The 17,006-nt window shown below is 45.2% G+C and overlaps 1 protein-coding gene across 6 annotated transcripts in view; it reads right to left on the bottom strand.

Annotated features, from left to right (window-relative positions):
• Nucleotides 1–17,006, bottom strand: part of NAV2 (neuron navigator 2) — a 354,139-nt gene that overhangs the window by 199,144 nt on the left and 137,989 nt on the right. For all 6 annotated transcript variants that reach the window (XR_014796009.1, XM_084895481.1, XM_084895482.1 and 3 more), the window contains exon 4: nucleotides 3,841–3,913. Coding sequence is in view for 5 of the 6 variants with exons in the window: in XM_084895481.1 (XP_084751607.1) it covers nucleotides 3,841–3,913 (73 nt within the window). In the remaining variant the exon portion in view is untranslated. The remainder of the gene's footprint in view (nucleotides 1–3,840; nucleotides 3,914–17,006) is intronic.

Genomic DNA, 17,006 nt, shown 5'->3' with positions numbered 1-17,006 from the left:
CTTCAGTCGCTGGGAAGGGGTGGATATGCCCCTACGGGGCTTTCCAACTGCTGATGTTATTTTTTCATTGGGAGGAGCCTTAAGGCACACAGTCGTCTTCAAAAGGAAAATAAAAAGCATTAAAACGACATTATTTCTTTAAACACCATCATGCTTTCTAGTAGTCAAGCAGGTGGTGAGAAGCGTGGGCAACAGTGAGCAGTAGGAAAACAGCAGGCCTTCAAATCAGCAGACTGAGGGGCTTATCCACAGCTGACCTTGGGGCCTCCCTTTCCCCACTGGAACTTAACCTCTCTGGGTCTCGCTTCCTCATCTGTATGAATGGGATAATGGGAATACTGACCTCATGAGGTTGCTGGGGACACTACATAAGATAAAATGTTGTGGCATGTATCTCAGTGACTGACACAGGGTGAGTTCTCAATTAAATCATAGGTTTCTATTCCTACGACTTAACAGTATGTCAAATGAGATTCCTGTAACCCTAAATTTGTGAATGAAAGGCTCTAAGTACCCTTGCTTTTAAGTTCAAGGACTTGACAAATGTTGGGCCCAGTCATTATCCCTTAAGACTGTATAAGTTCAGAATCAGTCTTACCACCAAATACCATAGAGATGAACCTTTACTTCCTCCTCCCCAGCCCTACCAAATCAATATAAGTAGATCTAGCTGGGAGAATGTTATTGAGGGGACTGGAGGGTGGCAATGGGAGATGGTCACAGAGACAGGATATTTCCCCCTTCACCTAGGAGCAAGAAGGTGGGGTCCCTGTATTCTGTGCAAAGGCAAGGAAGCTCTAAAAGAATCACTCCAAGTGGGAGTTCTGGCTTTCCAGTCCCCAGTTGGACACCTGCTTAGTAGAGACTTGGCAGATCTGCCCCTTGGCCACCTGAGTGAGAGGAAGCTGAAGAGAGAGATCATATGGTGGGGGGTTCCAGATGACAGGAGGCCTGTGCTGCCCACTGCAAGTGGGAGACTGAGCCCACACCTTCCTGCAGGTTCTGTGGTGGAGAATGGAAGGATCATGAGTCCAAAGTCTACAGCCTTACCAGGACAGCGCTGTGTGGAGACAAAGGCAGCCTGAATCAAGGGGGTGGGACCTGAGTGCTACCAGCTGGAAATGAGCTGCAAGAGCCTGTCAAATCTCCCAAACATCACAGGGCCCTGGGAGCAGCATGAAAGGGAGTGTCTGGTCAGCAGGGAATGCAGAGACTCTCAGCAGGGACAGTAGCAATTACCCAGGAGGGGACTGCACCTTCCCCACCTGCCCACTTCTGCTCTTCTGTGCTCTCCCAGTCCTCAAGGCCCAGGCTTGGGAACCAGGGAAGGAAAAGGAAGTCACATTATCATGCCTCACCCCCTTCAACCTCCAAAGCCACCTGCAATGGTGGGGGAAAAGAGCTTTGAAGTTGAAGTTTAAAAATAAACTCCAACCTCAAAGCTCTTGGAGAGTACATGTGAGACTGCTTCTGCCCCTCACCAGAAGGGGCTCTGTGGGCTCTGCTCCCACCCCCTTGAGCCACTCCCCGGTGGGTGGAGTCATTGACAGCATGGCAGGCAGTACACAGCAGGGCTGCAAGAGTCAGGTGGAAAGTTACACGGGTAGTGTTAATACTGAGTCATAAGTATTGACATAGTACTGTTCTAATAATGAGTGTGACTGAAGGGTTATGAATTCAGCCAAAATATCATTACATGAGTCTCAACTTGGCAGGAAAGATGGGGAACAACACAGAACAGTTGGGGCAGTTACTGAAATACCTTAAACCCAATAATGGATACCTCAACACACTGGTTACAAGTATGCCTCTCTATGCCCAGACTCACAGGGCTACATTCCAACATCGGCGAGGGGCCGAGGGCAGAGTGCCTCTGCATGACATGCCTCCATGGTCCCGCAAACAGAGTTCTCAACCTTTTCTGCTTTCTTGCATCTGTGCATGGCACAGATTTTATCCATCTGCTGTCCCAACAGACACCCTGAACATGAGCTCTGAAATCTCACAGACCTGAGTTCTGATTCTGACACTCACTAACTACAGGGCTTAGGGATGCCACTCATAATCTCTTTAAGCCTAAGTATCCTCATCTGTACACTCAGCTTATTATAAATTCCAACTTCCGTTGTGAGAGCTGGAGCCAATGCACGTAACAGCCTTAAAGGTGCAGTTGGTATTATTCATTCGACGAATACTTATTGAGTAGATTCTCTATGTTTTAAGATATAGAGAGGATGAGGCAGGTGGCAGGCAGGTAGGGGTGTGTGTCTCTCTCTCTCTGTGTTTTAGATGAATAAGGAAGAAGGCAGGGCAATGGGTAGACAGATGGCAGAATGGCCAGGGTTCACATCCCAAAGAGCCCTTTCTCCTGAGCAAGACTCAGTAAAGTCCCTGCTGATGCCCTCCTGGAGGGGCTCAGGCCTGTGGTCCAAACACTCCCAGAAACTGGGAGGAGCATTGTGCCTGCCACCTACTGGCCAGCACAAGGACTCTCCACCAGGAGGGAACAGGTTCCTCAGAATGGGAATTTGCATCTCCCTACCTATCCACAGAAACACCACCAATCAATCACCCCATTCCCCAGCCATGTGCACACCACATGCCATTCCACCTGGATCTCAACCCGAGGGAGGAGGGCTCACATCTCAGGGGCAGGAGAACCCACAGGCCACCTTCCTCTCTCAGAGTTGGGAATAGGGCTCACACCCTACAGCTGCTTCAGAGGCCTCTGACCAGGGACAGGCAAGGCACACTTGAGTTCCCACGGGGATATTCCAACAGCCCCACTCAGAGACATGAAACACTCATGAGGCATCAGTGCGGGCCACCCCCTCCCCATCACTGGAGGAGACTTGCAGCTCAGAAACACAGCCAGGCAAAGCAAGCTTTCACCGCAGAGCAGAGCAGAGGCAAGAAACAGGTCCCAAGTGGAATCCATGAGCTTACAAACTTACCTGCTCCATTGGACTGCTTCCTTCCTCACTGGTCCCCCCTGCCCCACCCTGACCACTGGAACGGATGCCAACCTTGCGAGGCAAGAGTGGCGTCACCCGAAGCCCAAACTGCTTTACCTGTTCTGGGAAAAGTGGAGGCAGGTGCAGCCTAATGAGTTTGGGAGGATGCCGGGGCCTGTGGCAGCTTTGGAGCTGGCAGCTGCTCGTGTTTACAAGTAGGAGAGCGAGCGAACGTTTCCAGAGCAAGACGTTGCCCGAGGAGGCTGAGAATTCAGACCAGCCACCTCCATGCCAACAGCAGACCACCAGCAAACACGAATGTGCTAATTAGCCACCAAATTTGAGTTAATTAAAAACGAATCAGGATGTCAAAACGTAGCGTCTCATTAATACATCAAACGCTTTTATTCATTTATTTTTTTAACCTGGGAAAAAAGCACTGCTTCTTCCCATACAAGTAAGAGATAAGGATTAGGCCTTTCTCCCTGGGAACTGTGCAGTTTAAATATGTTCTGTGGTTAAATGTTCTCTCTCCCACAGATAAGGCCCGGCTTGATCATTAACTGACCTGCTCGTCAGGTGACTAAAAATCAGCACTGGTGTGAGCCCTTCCCGGAGAAGCAGCTGTTTTCACTACTCCCCCGCCTGTGCCCTGCAGACACGGCCAGCATGGTCGAATGTGCATTCTTGGAGGGATTCTTTAGGTTTTCAAAAAGCTGGCACCCTCAAGCCTAGACATGCACTGAGATGCCTCCAAACCAGAAGGAAAACAAAACCAGAAGAGCCCACCAGCGTCTCTTGTCTTTCGTGCATTCATGTTGTCAATAAGAAACAGGTGGGTATTTCGAATGGGGAAAAGGCAGCCTTGTGACCAGCACTGACTCACCTTCTGCAGACAGCCCCTGAATGTTTATTCCCTTAGCTGCCAGGAAATTCAAGCAGGCATCTATGTTTTCAATCTAGGAGGAAAAAAACACACAATAGAAATTCAATCAATGCTCAGCCTTCACCAGAGCCATTTCTAAGTAGAAATGAAGTGCTATGTCGAAGGGAGGGTTCAATGGGCTGAAGTTCTCGACAAGGAAAAACATGAGGGCATGAATGGATGCAGGTCAGGACTCTCCTTTGTCTGTACTTGCACAGGAAAAGGTTACCTAATATCCCAACCACTCAGAGCCAAAAGTCGAGGTCTTGGATTGCTCATGGCTGCCAAAAATAACCAGGGTGGAATTGGAGCTCTTCTGTTGATCACTGTCACCAGTGCAATCCTGAAAACTTGAGCAGCTGCCCAAAAAATGGAGGTGGGGACGAGGTTAGCAGACCCACCCGTCTGCCAGCAGCTGGGAGAAATTTCTAGCCACCAAGGCGGCCAGGAGTCCAATGCGCAGTGAGTGGGAGTTTCAGCTGGGATCTGGGTAGTGTTTACTCATAAAATTTTCAGGATAGCAGGCATTGCAGATGACCAGGGAGGGCAGTGACCTTGCTGATCCCCTCTCACCTTTGTGTTTTCTGTGGCATGAAGGAGCACACCCCACAGCCACCTTTGCCAGGGCTGATGCCAGGGCCAAAGGCAAGCCAATGTCCAGCCCTCACAAAAGACCCATTAGTTCATCTCCAAAGGTCTGATTTGACTTCAGTTGTCAGGGCTAATTATTTTTTGGTCTACAGGAAAATATTTGGGCTTGATTAATGTCAATGGTGACCATAAGTAAAGGAAATGGCTTTTGACTTGGCACAGGGGTCTTTGAATTTCACACAATTTATATTTCACAGTGGAGATCCCCATCACCTCCACACTATCCACAACCTACCTTGGAAGTCCATTTTTGGTCTAAACCTCCTCATTCATCCAGCATTTTTCTGCTCCCATGGTCCCAAGAACCCTACACATTCTTATGAACTCAAACAGGTATTTAACCCATGGAATTGATTTTTCATTAATAAATGGCTGTCTCTCACGGTGTACATGTAACCATCTGCCTTCCCTCTCCCAGTGGCTATGAAGAAGGTAACAATCCTGATGCCTCCTTCATAGCCACTGAGGGTGAAGTGTCGGCATGTTAAGGGCTCTAATTGGAGTAGAGTCTATTCCAGGCTTCCAGCAGTGTTTCTGAAGGTCATGTCCACCCTCCCCCTGATGTCAGCATCCTCCTTCTCTACCCTCTTCACATCTTGCAATGCTTTAAATTAATCCTTGAGACACCTGAATAAAACTGCACCCATTTCAGAAGAATCCATCCACCCTGAGTCTGGGGCGTGACACCAAATTAAAAGAGACCCACCAACATATTCCAGAGAAGCACTGCTCTACTACCACACGCAATTCTATAGAAATTTCCTTCCAAGAAGCATGAGAGCATTTACTTGTCCCATTCACAGAGTATTTAATGCATACACTATCATTTAAAGTAAGTAGTAATTTCTTCTTGCAAGGCTAGCCATAGTATGCTTCAATTCAGCCATCTACTGGGCTTTCTTTTAATGTTAAAAATCTATTAAAGGAATGAATAATTATAAATGGGTTACCTAGAATATTTTTTCTTCCTGTTGATTTTTTAAAGCCCTATTCTTTTAATGCATTCCACAATTTAAATGGGTAGTTCTCCACTGGGCGCGGGAGAAATGGAGAGAAGAAGCAAGGATTTGGTTCCTTAGGGCACGTGTGACAATGTCTAAGAATTTTGTCCCTCAGGGAACATGTGACACTGGCAACATTTTGGGTTGTCACAATGGGGGTAGGGGGCATCCTGGTATTTAGTTCTGAACACACTACACTGCACAGGACAGCCCCACCACAAAAGATAATCCAATCCAAATATCAATAGAGCCACGACTGATAAACCTGAGTGGCATGATCCTTTCAGTCACTCATCCAGTCAACATATTGTTGGGATGTCTGCTCTGTGCCAGGCACTGTGCTTAACTCTCTTGACAGTGGCGGTCAGAGTCCTCCTCCCTGTCCAGCAGCCCACATTTATATAATGCTTCTCCGTAGGGTCCACAGAGACATTCCACACACCTCTACATCCATCCATTCCAGGGAGAATCAGAGCATAGCCACAAGGGAAGCATTAGGAGCTTTCCTCACTAGGTGAAGAGAGGGAGCTAAGGGCACCGAGGGTGCTTTCTCCTAAGAGGGGAAGCAGGGAGCAATATGTGATGGCCAGATTACACCCCCTGAAAATGTTAAAACCAAAAAATAAAAACGTGGGTCATCATTTAAAAAAACGATCCATAAACCCATCTAATGCCCTGACAATTTCCCCCCTCCATTATGAATTCTCTGCTCACAGAGGAGCTCAAAAAACATTCCTGAGTCTCAAATCCACTATTTAATAACATTTCATTGAGGTTAGCAATCACTCCTGACAAGGCGGCCGAGATCCACACGCTTTTCATCTGCACCCCGGGAAGACAGCGGAGCCGGGCAGCAGAGCAGGGTCAGCCCTGGATTCCAACCTCCCAGCTGCACTTGGAATGAGATCAGAAGGGGAGAAAGCTTCTTTGATCCAGGCTCTCTGGTGATTAATTTCACCTTAAGGTTTTCTTCCAAGTACTGTCCAGGTAAACATCCCATCATCATATACCATGAGACTGCAAACTGCCACCAAACCCCAAGGGGATACTGGCTGGTGGCAGGAGCCCGGCTCTCATACAGCACGAGGGTGTCCGCGAACTCATCTTTAACGAGGCTCATGTGTGATCCAGACACACAGTGCGAGATGGGGGCCCCGTTCAAGTTGGGAGGCAGAGCAAAGGAAAAGGCTCTTAACCAGCAAGTATGTAAATACAGCCAAGGCTGTTCATTAACACATAGCGGCCAATATAAACTACTTTCCAAAATTAGCTGGAGAAATGTGTGCTAAGTTCGACATTCCAGGGATGCTGAGGGGGCAGGCCGAGGAGGCTGTTGTGCTTGTTGCCATAGCTCCGGGATGGAGATCCTGGGGTTCACAGCTTTATTAATGGGGGTGGAGGTTGGAAGTCTTAAGGTGGGACCACGGTGTGGCTCAGAGACCCAGGGAGCAGAAAGATGCTGGATGAATGAGGAGGTTTAGACTGAAAATGGACTTCCAAGGGCTTCCCTTTGGTGCCATATGTGGCCTCCGCCCCGTGTGGCCCATGAACACCCAAGAGAAAAAGGCCGCAATGAAACCTTTCTCCCTGTCCCAGCCAGAATCTCCATCCTGAAGTTGAATAGTTTCTCAGCAGCCTCTGAACTTTAGACTTGGCAGGGCAACTGCCATGAACTATGTATGTTGCAGCCTCTGTCTCCCACATCCAGACGTAGATCTCCACCCAAGATAGCCAGAGAGCAAGAAAAACCAAGACAAATGCCAAATATCTGGAAAGAGAAGGAGGCATGAGAGGCCAGTGGAAAACTTAAACATTTCAATCATGATTAAGACTGGCCTGGGTCTCACGATAGCATAAAATATGCAAGCCTCGGAAGCGAGGCTGTATAGCTCCTTGGTAACTTAGAGACTGATCAAATACCATCTGTTGTGGCAGTTGTCATGGCAGCATTTTTCTCTGAATACCAGCGTAGCTGAGTGCAAAGCACATGAAAATGATGGGATGCAAACGAAGACGACGGGCACCCCCACCGCCCGGGGGAAGATAGGGCTCCGGCACACGGAGTAAACGGGATGCTAGTTTTTATGAGTAAAGAGAGTCTCATGTCACCAGGCTTCCCTTGGAGATCTCCATCCTAGGAGGGTGAAACTGGGAGGGCAGGCAAACAGCTGCTGACTGGAGTCAGGCATGGTCACAGCCATTTTTAAAAATCATGTAATGCCTAAAGCTTAGGCAATGGGAGATCTGGACCCGACAAGGATGAGTGAGAAACTTGTAAGTTCTGGGGCTGAAAGCACAGTGTAGCTTCTTCATGAGCCTCATGGATCAACAGAAGCCAAACCGGTTTTGGTTTAGAAAACTCCCTTTCGGATGTATGGGACTCTCACACCTGATTTTGCTACTTGCCAACAATAACAACAAAATGTCATCACTCATCCATTCGTTTATCCATTTCTTTCCCCATATATACCGAGCACCTACTGAGAGTCGGACGATGTGCTGGTACTGGGTATATAGTGGTGAATAAAATAGACATAGCCCCCACTTTGTACACCTTATGGCCTACTGTAGGAGAACTGCCATTTAATAAATAGTGCTCAAGTAACATCTATCATATATTGGAAGACTTGCCTGGGAGTTGGGGGGCAGAAAGAACTTCTAAAGGAAGGAATAGCAAGTGAGTACACAGAAACAGGGCTTTTTGTCTATTCTGTTCAATGATAGAGCCCCAAGGACCTCAAATGGCATGGGGCAGGTTGTAGGTGCTCAAGAATATTTGTTGGCAGCGGGGAATTTGAGCTGAGACATAGGAGTTCACTGGGTATCCAGAAAAGGTGGTACCCACCATAGGAAACCTAATGTTTGAAAGCTTCCAGGCAGCAGGCAATGTACCACTTTTGGGAACCAAAAGAAAGTCGAAATGGCTGAAGGCCAGTGGGCAAGGAAGATCGATAGAGAGGACACTGAGCATGAGCTGAGAACCAGCCACATGGGGCTGCACCCAGGAGCTGACTTGGTGTAGGAGAGAAGGCAGGGGTTCTTCCAGTCTTAGGGAAGCCTTGTCACTGCCCTGTCACCATGGCAACAGCAAGGATGCCAAGGATGGCTCAAGCAGCGTCCAGGGACATCCAGGCTGGGAACAAAGACAAGGAGGAACTGAAAGGGAATGTCAGCATCTGGGATCATATGTACTAACCAGTTTTTTTGTTTTGTTTTATATCTAACCCTTCTGACACTCCTTCCTCTGCACTTTCCAAAAGTAAATATAGAAAATAAATCCAATCATGAAATCAAACCAAAAAGCAAAATGCACTTTGGGGAAATACCTTCTTAAAGGCCTATCTCACAAGTGTTGTCTGTCTCTTTCCTCTGCATTCCTGATGCATAATTTGCTCGGTTTTGTTTTTTGTATGTCCACCTATGTCAGGGTTGGGGCCCAGCATCATCATAGGATCACATGTCTCATGGACCACAATGTGGTCTTGGAGCTGCAGGACCCCACAGATAGAGCTGGTGAAGTCTGGACACTATAGTTGTGATCTTAGAAGGGGACCCCAGAATAAAGGCAGTGTACAGTGGTGTTTCAAATTCTCTAGGGGGGGCGGGATATTCAATAGCATCTCCTCTCATAAACTTCACAGGCTGCCAATGGCTTGGCTGATGCTTAAAGCCAACATTGTCCAGCAGTACGAGGAGGGTTCCATACCTTCTGTCCCAGCTCGGGCCATTGAAGCATCAAAGCTTCAAGCAAATCATCTCTAGCTCTCTTGGTGGCTTTGAAGCAGAAAGCTTAAGAACGTGGGACTCGGGCTGGATGGGGCTTGAGTCCCGCTGTTGGGTCTGCTGAAATTTGGCAATATTTACCACCTTTTACAGTACTTACAACTTCCACTTTCCAACAATGTTTCAAGAATTCCTTAAAAAAAAAAAACACTATAGGAATTTCTCTGCTGATACAGCAAATGGGTAAGTCCATATGGATTCAAAAAAATTCTCTCTAGAGGAGAAAAAAGATGGATAACAAGAATCTCAAATTCTTCCAGTGACTATTTTTCCAACTGCCTAGGATAGTTCATGTTCTTATTGTTTAATGTCTTCTCAACTTTTCCCTTGAAGCAAAGAGAGAACCTGGGAAGGGAGTTATAACTAAAGGTGCAAATGTCAGTCCTTATTCTGGAGGCTCCCATAATACACCCTCTTAGAGATTGCAGTCATTAAGAAGAGGAAACTCCACTGAGGATCACCATTGTCAGAGAGGCTGAATGGATGCCTTTATATGCGAACATAACACAAGCTTTTGGGTCAGACAAACCTGGATTCAAATTCTGATCCTGGCACTTACTAAACTATGATCTTCTGCAAGTGGGCTAATCTGTAAAATGGGCATTGTAACAACCAATACATAGAGTAGTGGTTGCCACTAAATGTGAGGATATAAATGTAATGCTAATAAAGATCCAATCACCAGCAGTTTTTGTACTGTGTTGTCATTTTTGACGAGAATATCTCTGAGGAATATTTCTAAGGCCACAACATGCCCAAAGCTGTGTCTGGGGCTGAACCCTGGGAAAACAGAGAATTAGACCAGCTCCTCTGGGCTGCCTTCCTTTCCTGCTCATGGCTTTCCTCTCAAGCCCTGAGGTCCAGGATGCTGGGGCTCTCCATCACCTGATGTCATGCCTGCCCCTCACCAACCCCTCTCTTGAAAAGATACTGGTTCATTCATACCAAGACAGCTCTAGGAGGAGGGGAAACAGTTGTGAAAAAGCAGTGTGGGTCCTTCTCTTATGGAGCAGCCAGCCTCCTGAGCAGGGTGCAATGTAAACAAGTATTGCTCCACCAAACATAACTCACAAACGTGATAAGCGCCAACTTACAAATATCGAGTTGTAGGTGTAAGCCTGACAAGCCTGACACTGACTCACTATGCTCTTTTTAGAAGGTCCAGGCTCCTTTTGAGTCATTGCCATGTGTACATGCTGAAACCCATAAGCCACCACAAACAGCAGAATATAAATGCAAAATAAAACGAAACAGCAGATCCTGGATATTCCCCAGAGTGCAGTGAATCCTCAGTTTTGGAAATACCACTAGAACGTATCATTTCACCCACGAAACAAATATACAGAAAGGAACAGGGTAATGGGATAATTTGTAGATGAAGGCCAAGAGCTAGACGTGCTCACCAGCTTGGTGACTAGTTCCCACACACAAGCTGTGTAATTCAGTTTTGTGGCTCAGCCAGTTTGCTGTCTGTAGCTCGTGGGTCTTCTGGGTTGCTCATGGATTTCTACTTCGCAATTCCAAGGATAGCAGGTATGTAAGTGCAAAGCACATCCTGGAAGCATTGATTACCAGGAAAGCAAAGCCAAGCAGGTAAGTTTGAATGTTCAATACTCAATTCAGAATCCTGCATGACTTTGCCCTCCCCATGTGGTACAGCTGGGATAAAGGCGACAGCTCCATCATCCTCTGCCTCTGTTTGTCACCCCGAAGTGTTCCTATCCACAGAAGATGTAACTCAATATTGCCCTTCCCTTCTCTTTCCAATTCCTGATGTTCTAGCAATGAGTAGGTGTTTATTAAATGCCAGGCACAATCTAGGACTTTTCATACAGATTATCTTTTATCTGTTTTTGTGTTGTTATTGTTGTTATTTTTATCTCAAAAGCTGTTTGTAGGTATGGCTAAAGAGCTGAACCCCAATTCTAGACCACTGTTGACCATCTCTATTATAAAAACTTTGGGGCTGTCACACTGTCATGACCAAAGACCAGTCACCAGGAGGCTGAGTGCACAGCGAGGCACTCGAGGATGGGCATGATAGTCCATCCAGGGGTGACAGAGGGAGGGGACAGGGGTTAGGGATTTCACACACTAGGCATCTAGTTAATATATAATTTGGGAGATTTTGCAAGTAGTAAACAAAATACTTTATACCAAGAAACTAGATTTGGCAAATAGTTTCATATTCTAAAATCTCTGATCAAGACAAAGAGCTCACTCTAACCAATTCAGAATTACACAAGATTAAAGATAATTAAGAATGTGATCAATATTAAAATCATTCTCAGCTCTGTTTACTGCCATAGCTGGAATGTCAGAGGCATGGCAAAATCCACCGGAAGAGAAGAAGCTAGACAAGGAAGGTCTCTATTACAGGATATCCTGAGCTTCCCAAGCTACAAGATATTTGATGCACCTGCGAGGAAATAGTGACAATTTCTCACTTGTCACATAATGCTAAGCACTGTTACTATTTCCATCTTTTTCAAATATTCAGTTGAATCAAATAAAATGGAAATTGTTATTAGTAAAGCATGGCTAAATGTTGGCTATTTCATATGGTTCTACTATATATTGATGTGTTAGGAGGACACCTTCCTCCTAAAGACTACAAATAAACTGCTGGGTGATTATAAAAATGGAGTCATTTATAGACAAAGCATCAGTAAATTCTGAAACTCAGAAGAAAATCTCTGTAAGGCTCTCTCAGAGGAGTCTCACAAGCCTAGTGATGACATATAGAAGAAAAGAAGAAACACCCCATTGCCCTGGCCAGGTGGCTCCATTGGTTGGATCATTGTCCTGTATACTAAAAGGTTGTGGGTTTGATCCCCAGTCAGGGTGCATGTAGGAGACAACCCCAGTAAGGGCATCTGCAGGAGGCAACCAGTAGACGTTTTCTCTCTCACAATATAATACGTTTCTCTCTTAAAAAATCAATAAAAGTATATCCTCAAGTGAGGATTAAATTTTTTTTTTTTAAGGAAACCCCCATTGGCAGGCTAACCCCTACAAGCCTCTTGCTTTAGCTTCAGTCGGGATTTCATCTGCACAATCCCCTTATAGAAGCAGATGGGGACCAGGGAGGGTTTCATTCCAAGTTGATTCATCTCAAAACCTCCATGAAAGGTAGCAGGTTATCCTCACAATATTGAAGGAAACCCAGGTTGCATGCCTTCCTCCACAGGCCTTCCTGTTCCTTCAGGGGAAAGTGGGAGAACGATGAGGTTTGGTTCTGGTTTGGCCACCCCATCCAAGCCTACATGATTGCCACCATGCTCATGCGAATGTGGGAATCTCTGTCACCCATCAAATCTACTTCGTAGAAAAAACCAACTCATGTCAAAATGCTATTGTTTGCATTTTGAGTGGAGGAGAAGAGATTCCTGGCTACCTTTGGGCAAGGTACTTTATTCCCCTGAGCCTCAGTTTTCCTTTCAGTAAAATGGGTATACTGACTTCCTTCTTGAAAGCCTAGAAAGGCCTCGAAAGAAACTAGTATTTGCACTCTTAAAAAAACACAAAGCACTGGGTTAGATTCCTGTTCATACATTATTATTGCAGTTCACTTGCACCATTAAAGAAGGTAGATAGCATCTACTTTCCCCATTACTTTCCAGATGGGGAAATGGAAACACAGAGTGCCTTCCTGAAATCGAAGTTGTAAAGTGGCAGAATTGGACTTTGAACACTTAATGGAAAACATTTTTAAGTTATGAACATGGAGACTGAACAACCAAAGGGCAAGAGCTTCACTAATGTTGGAGAAAAATAACCACTGTTTGGTCACTGTCCTTGTCCTCATCCTTCAGCAGATTGACAAGGCAAGTAACCAATCCATCCAAACCAAATCCAGTCTTTACATCAAAAGGACAAAGGACACTTCATAGAGGAAGAAGTCACTTCTAGCACATCCTTTTAGATATGTTTTGTGGGAGATATTTATGCTCTTTACAGTGTTTTAAATCTTCAGTGCAGGAGGAGATATTTAAGGCAATATAAACACAGACATTATTTCAATTTCAAAATGTTCCCAAAACAGGTATCTTTCAAACCACCATGACAGTGCTTATGATTTCGGAGGAAATTCATGATACTTATAAAAACATAATAGCTTGGGGCTGAAAAACCTCAAATGTGTGCAGGGAAAAGGGAGGTAACAAATGACTGAAATGGTCTGGGTATAAGGCAATAGGGAATGGTGAGGAGCATGACCAACACATCCCAGACCTACCTGAAGGGGCAGCTGCTACTCATTTTTCACCAACTTTTGCGTGGGGAGTGACAACCCAGGGTTGCCAGGTTATCAAGTCTTTTCTTTAAAAAGCTGGAAGAACAGCCGAAACAGGTGTGGCTCAGTGTATAGAGCATCGGCCTGCGGACTGAAAGGTCCCAGGTTCGATTCCGGTCAAGGGCATGTACCTTGGTTGAGGGCACATCCCCAGTAGGGGATGTGCAAGAGACAGCTGATTGGTGATTCTAACTCTCTATCCCTCTCTCTTCCTCTCTGTAAAAAATCAATAAAATATATTTTTTTAAAAAGCTGGAAGAACAATTTTTATGAGGTACATGGATCTTTATCTAACTATTGGCATCTGTTTAGTTTTTGTTTTAAAAGGTCTTCTGGGTCCTAGCTGGTTTGGCTCAGTGGATAGAGCATCGGCCTGTGGACTAATGGGTCCCACGTTTGATTCCAGTTAAGGGCACATGCTTGGGTTGTGGGCTTGATCCCCAGTAGAGGTTGAGGGTATGTGTAAGAGGCAGCCAATCAATGAGTCTCTCTCATCATTGATGTTTTTCTCTTTCTCTCTCTGAAAGAAATAAAAATATTTAAAATAAAAGGTCTTCTGAGACCCGAAGTAAGCTTGTTGGCCACCTCCTTTTACTTAAGTGGGAACCTTGACTCACACATTCACCTACTCATCAGCTCCCAACATGCGGATGCCATAGACTAACCATACCTTAACAAAATGCAAACAGGAATTCATTACTAATGCTATTTCATGAAAAATAAATTTAAAACACACACACACACACACACACACACACACACACAGAGAAGACACCCCTTTGACGCTAGGCTGAATCATCAGAACTCTATCAAGACATATACAGGGAGATGGATTCCAGCATGAGGCCCAGATGGCTTAGATATTAAACCACAATCTACATGGTTCTAAATCACCATCCAATGTTCTCTTTCAGCTTAAGAAGATTTCTACTAGTAGCTATTCTCCCCTGGCCCATCCTCACATTTGCTAAGTCCTTTAACCTTATGGACACCATACTGCCACTCACAACACCTCGGTCCCAAGATAAGTGTGATGGGAATATCTCGGAGTATCTACATGGTGCCAGGCGGTGTGGGCAGATGGACAAATGCGACCCCACCCTCAAAGAAGTTAATGTCTAGTGGGGTGCAGGCAGTTAAGTACAACATGCTAAGCTTAAGGATTATCACTGCAGTTTTTCCATGGAGGACCCAGGGTCACAGAGGTTCAGTGTGCTGGAAGAGGTAGAGGGGCCCATGCAGATGCGCAGATACAAGCATGTGCACAATTCAGACCTATCAACTTAGATCTTCCTATCGTTCCAGACAAGAGGATGTCCAAAGCATCCTAACCTTTCCAAAAAGCAACTGATGGGCTCATTCAAAATATTTAGTTAAATTTAAACAATCCCTCTAGCGACCTTGTTAAATGAAAAACATTTTAAACAACTTTGCAAACTAACATTAAGTTTAAATGCATGTTTCTGCAGGCAAGTCCCAGAAGAGGCTTTTTGTACTTGGCTCTAAGACAACGTTGGCAAAATGTGGTCACCTGACCAGTAGCATCAGCCTCACTCAAGAGCCTGTTAAAAAAAATGCAAATTCTCCAGCTCTTCCCCAGACCCAGCAACCTCTTAGCAAGCTCTCCACACTAAAGCTGAAAAAGCATAGCTGGGGGCTTTGCCAAACCAAACACTTCACTTGTTAATGAAAATAATGTCATTTTGGTATCTTTCCCAGACACCTTGGTGACTAAGTTAAAATATAAAATTGTGAGAGAAGACACTGGATTTGAAAGAATTTCTTGGCTTAGGATGACTCAAGTTTCTTTAAAGCATTTAAAAGGTAAATAGTGTATTTGACATTAAAATTTGATATGTAACATCACCCACACTCTCTAGGAAGCTCTTGGGTAGCTGGACCCTTAACTGTTTAGCTCATTCATTAAAGAAGCCTTAGCTTAACACTTCCCATGTATTTAGCACCAGGTGCTGGGAAGATGGAAATTTTTATTGAACTAAAAGGGATGAAAAAACCCGCTTGTATATATTACAAAAATTTGATATTACTAAACAGTATAGATGATAAATCTCTCACAAAATTTATTCAAATGTCATATTAATTACAAGACAAACACATTCTTAGGAAACATAGTACCCACATGTGAGTTTACATTTGCATCAGAGAGGACAGGAATACCTGCTATTCACTTCTAATTACCAGATAAAATGGCACTTGCCACTCACATGTCAGCTCAGTGGCCCATAATACAGGCAAAGCAGGGCCTCTGTCCTCCATGCTTCTCTACAATGACTCCTCTCTGAAGAGTTCTAACAATGGAGACAACCTGCAGTCAGCTTAGAAACCCAAGGGCCTCACAGCAGCAAGATGAACCTCTGCTACAAACCCAGATAGCTTGCCATCTAATATAGTATAAGTTACTTTGTTTGAATCCTAGAGCGTATGAGTTTCCTGCTGCTGCTGTAACAAAATACACTTAGTGGCTTAAAACAACATACATTTATTATCTTACAGTTCTGGAGATCAGAGGTCCAAAATCAGTTTCACTGGGCTGCCACCAAGGAGTTGGCAGGCTGCATCCATTCTGAAGGCTCCAGAGAAATCTTTCTAGAGGCCACCTGCATCCTTGGCTTGTGGCCCCTTTCTCTATCTTTAAAGCCAGCCAAATAGCATTCCTCTCTCTCTCTTCTTCCATAATCACATCTTCTACCTCACTCTCCTGTCTCCCTCTTACAAGTATCTTTGTGATCACATTGAGCCCACCCAGAGAATCCAGGATGGCCATCCCATCTCCAAATCCTTAATTATATCCAAAAAGTCTCCGTTATCATGTACAGTAACATTCACAGGTTCCTGTAGGGATTAGGAGGTGAACTTTCTGGGAGTGGGAGTGAGGCACATTGTTTACCTACCCCACTGGATGCATACCTTCTGAGCATGAAAACAAAATACCTTCTAATGCACAAATCAATAGTTAGTGTATATGTGACTCGTGAGCAGGGAAGGGAACAATCATGGAAAGGACACTCCTCATGAGCAAGGTTTATGCCAGGTTCCATTTGTGCCATCTCTCATTCATTCCTCTAACAACCCTAGGAGGCAGCCGCCATTATTATCCTCCTCTTACAGCTGAGGAAAAGGACTCCTCGATTCAGTCCCTTGCCCAGCACACTTCCTCAGTATGTGAGATCCAGATCTGCCTGATTCCAGAGCCCATGCTTATTCTTCATCCCAAATCTGCTTCCCATGATGTAATGAAATAGCTCAAGGCTCAGCCCACACTTATATGAGGGGCTAGTATAACAAATGTAATTTTTGTACCTCCACATCAGTCAGCATTTTTTTCCCCCCTCTTCAACTGACTTCCTTGTGTAGAATAGCCTAACTGTTAAGGGAAT

This window comes from Pipistrellus hanaki, assembly GCF_964339955.1.
Source record: "Pipistrellus hanaki genome assembly, chromosome: 9".
Taxonomy (NCBI): domain Eukaryota; kingdom Metazoa; phylum Chordata; class Mammalia; order Chiroptera; family Vespertilionidae; genus Pipistrellus; species Pipistrellus hanaki.
The sequence above is the reverse complement of the archived record's forward strand: the minus strand, read 5'-3'. Positions and strand labels throughout refer to the sequence as shown.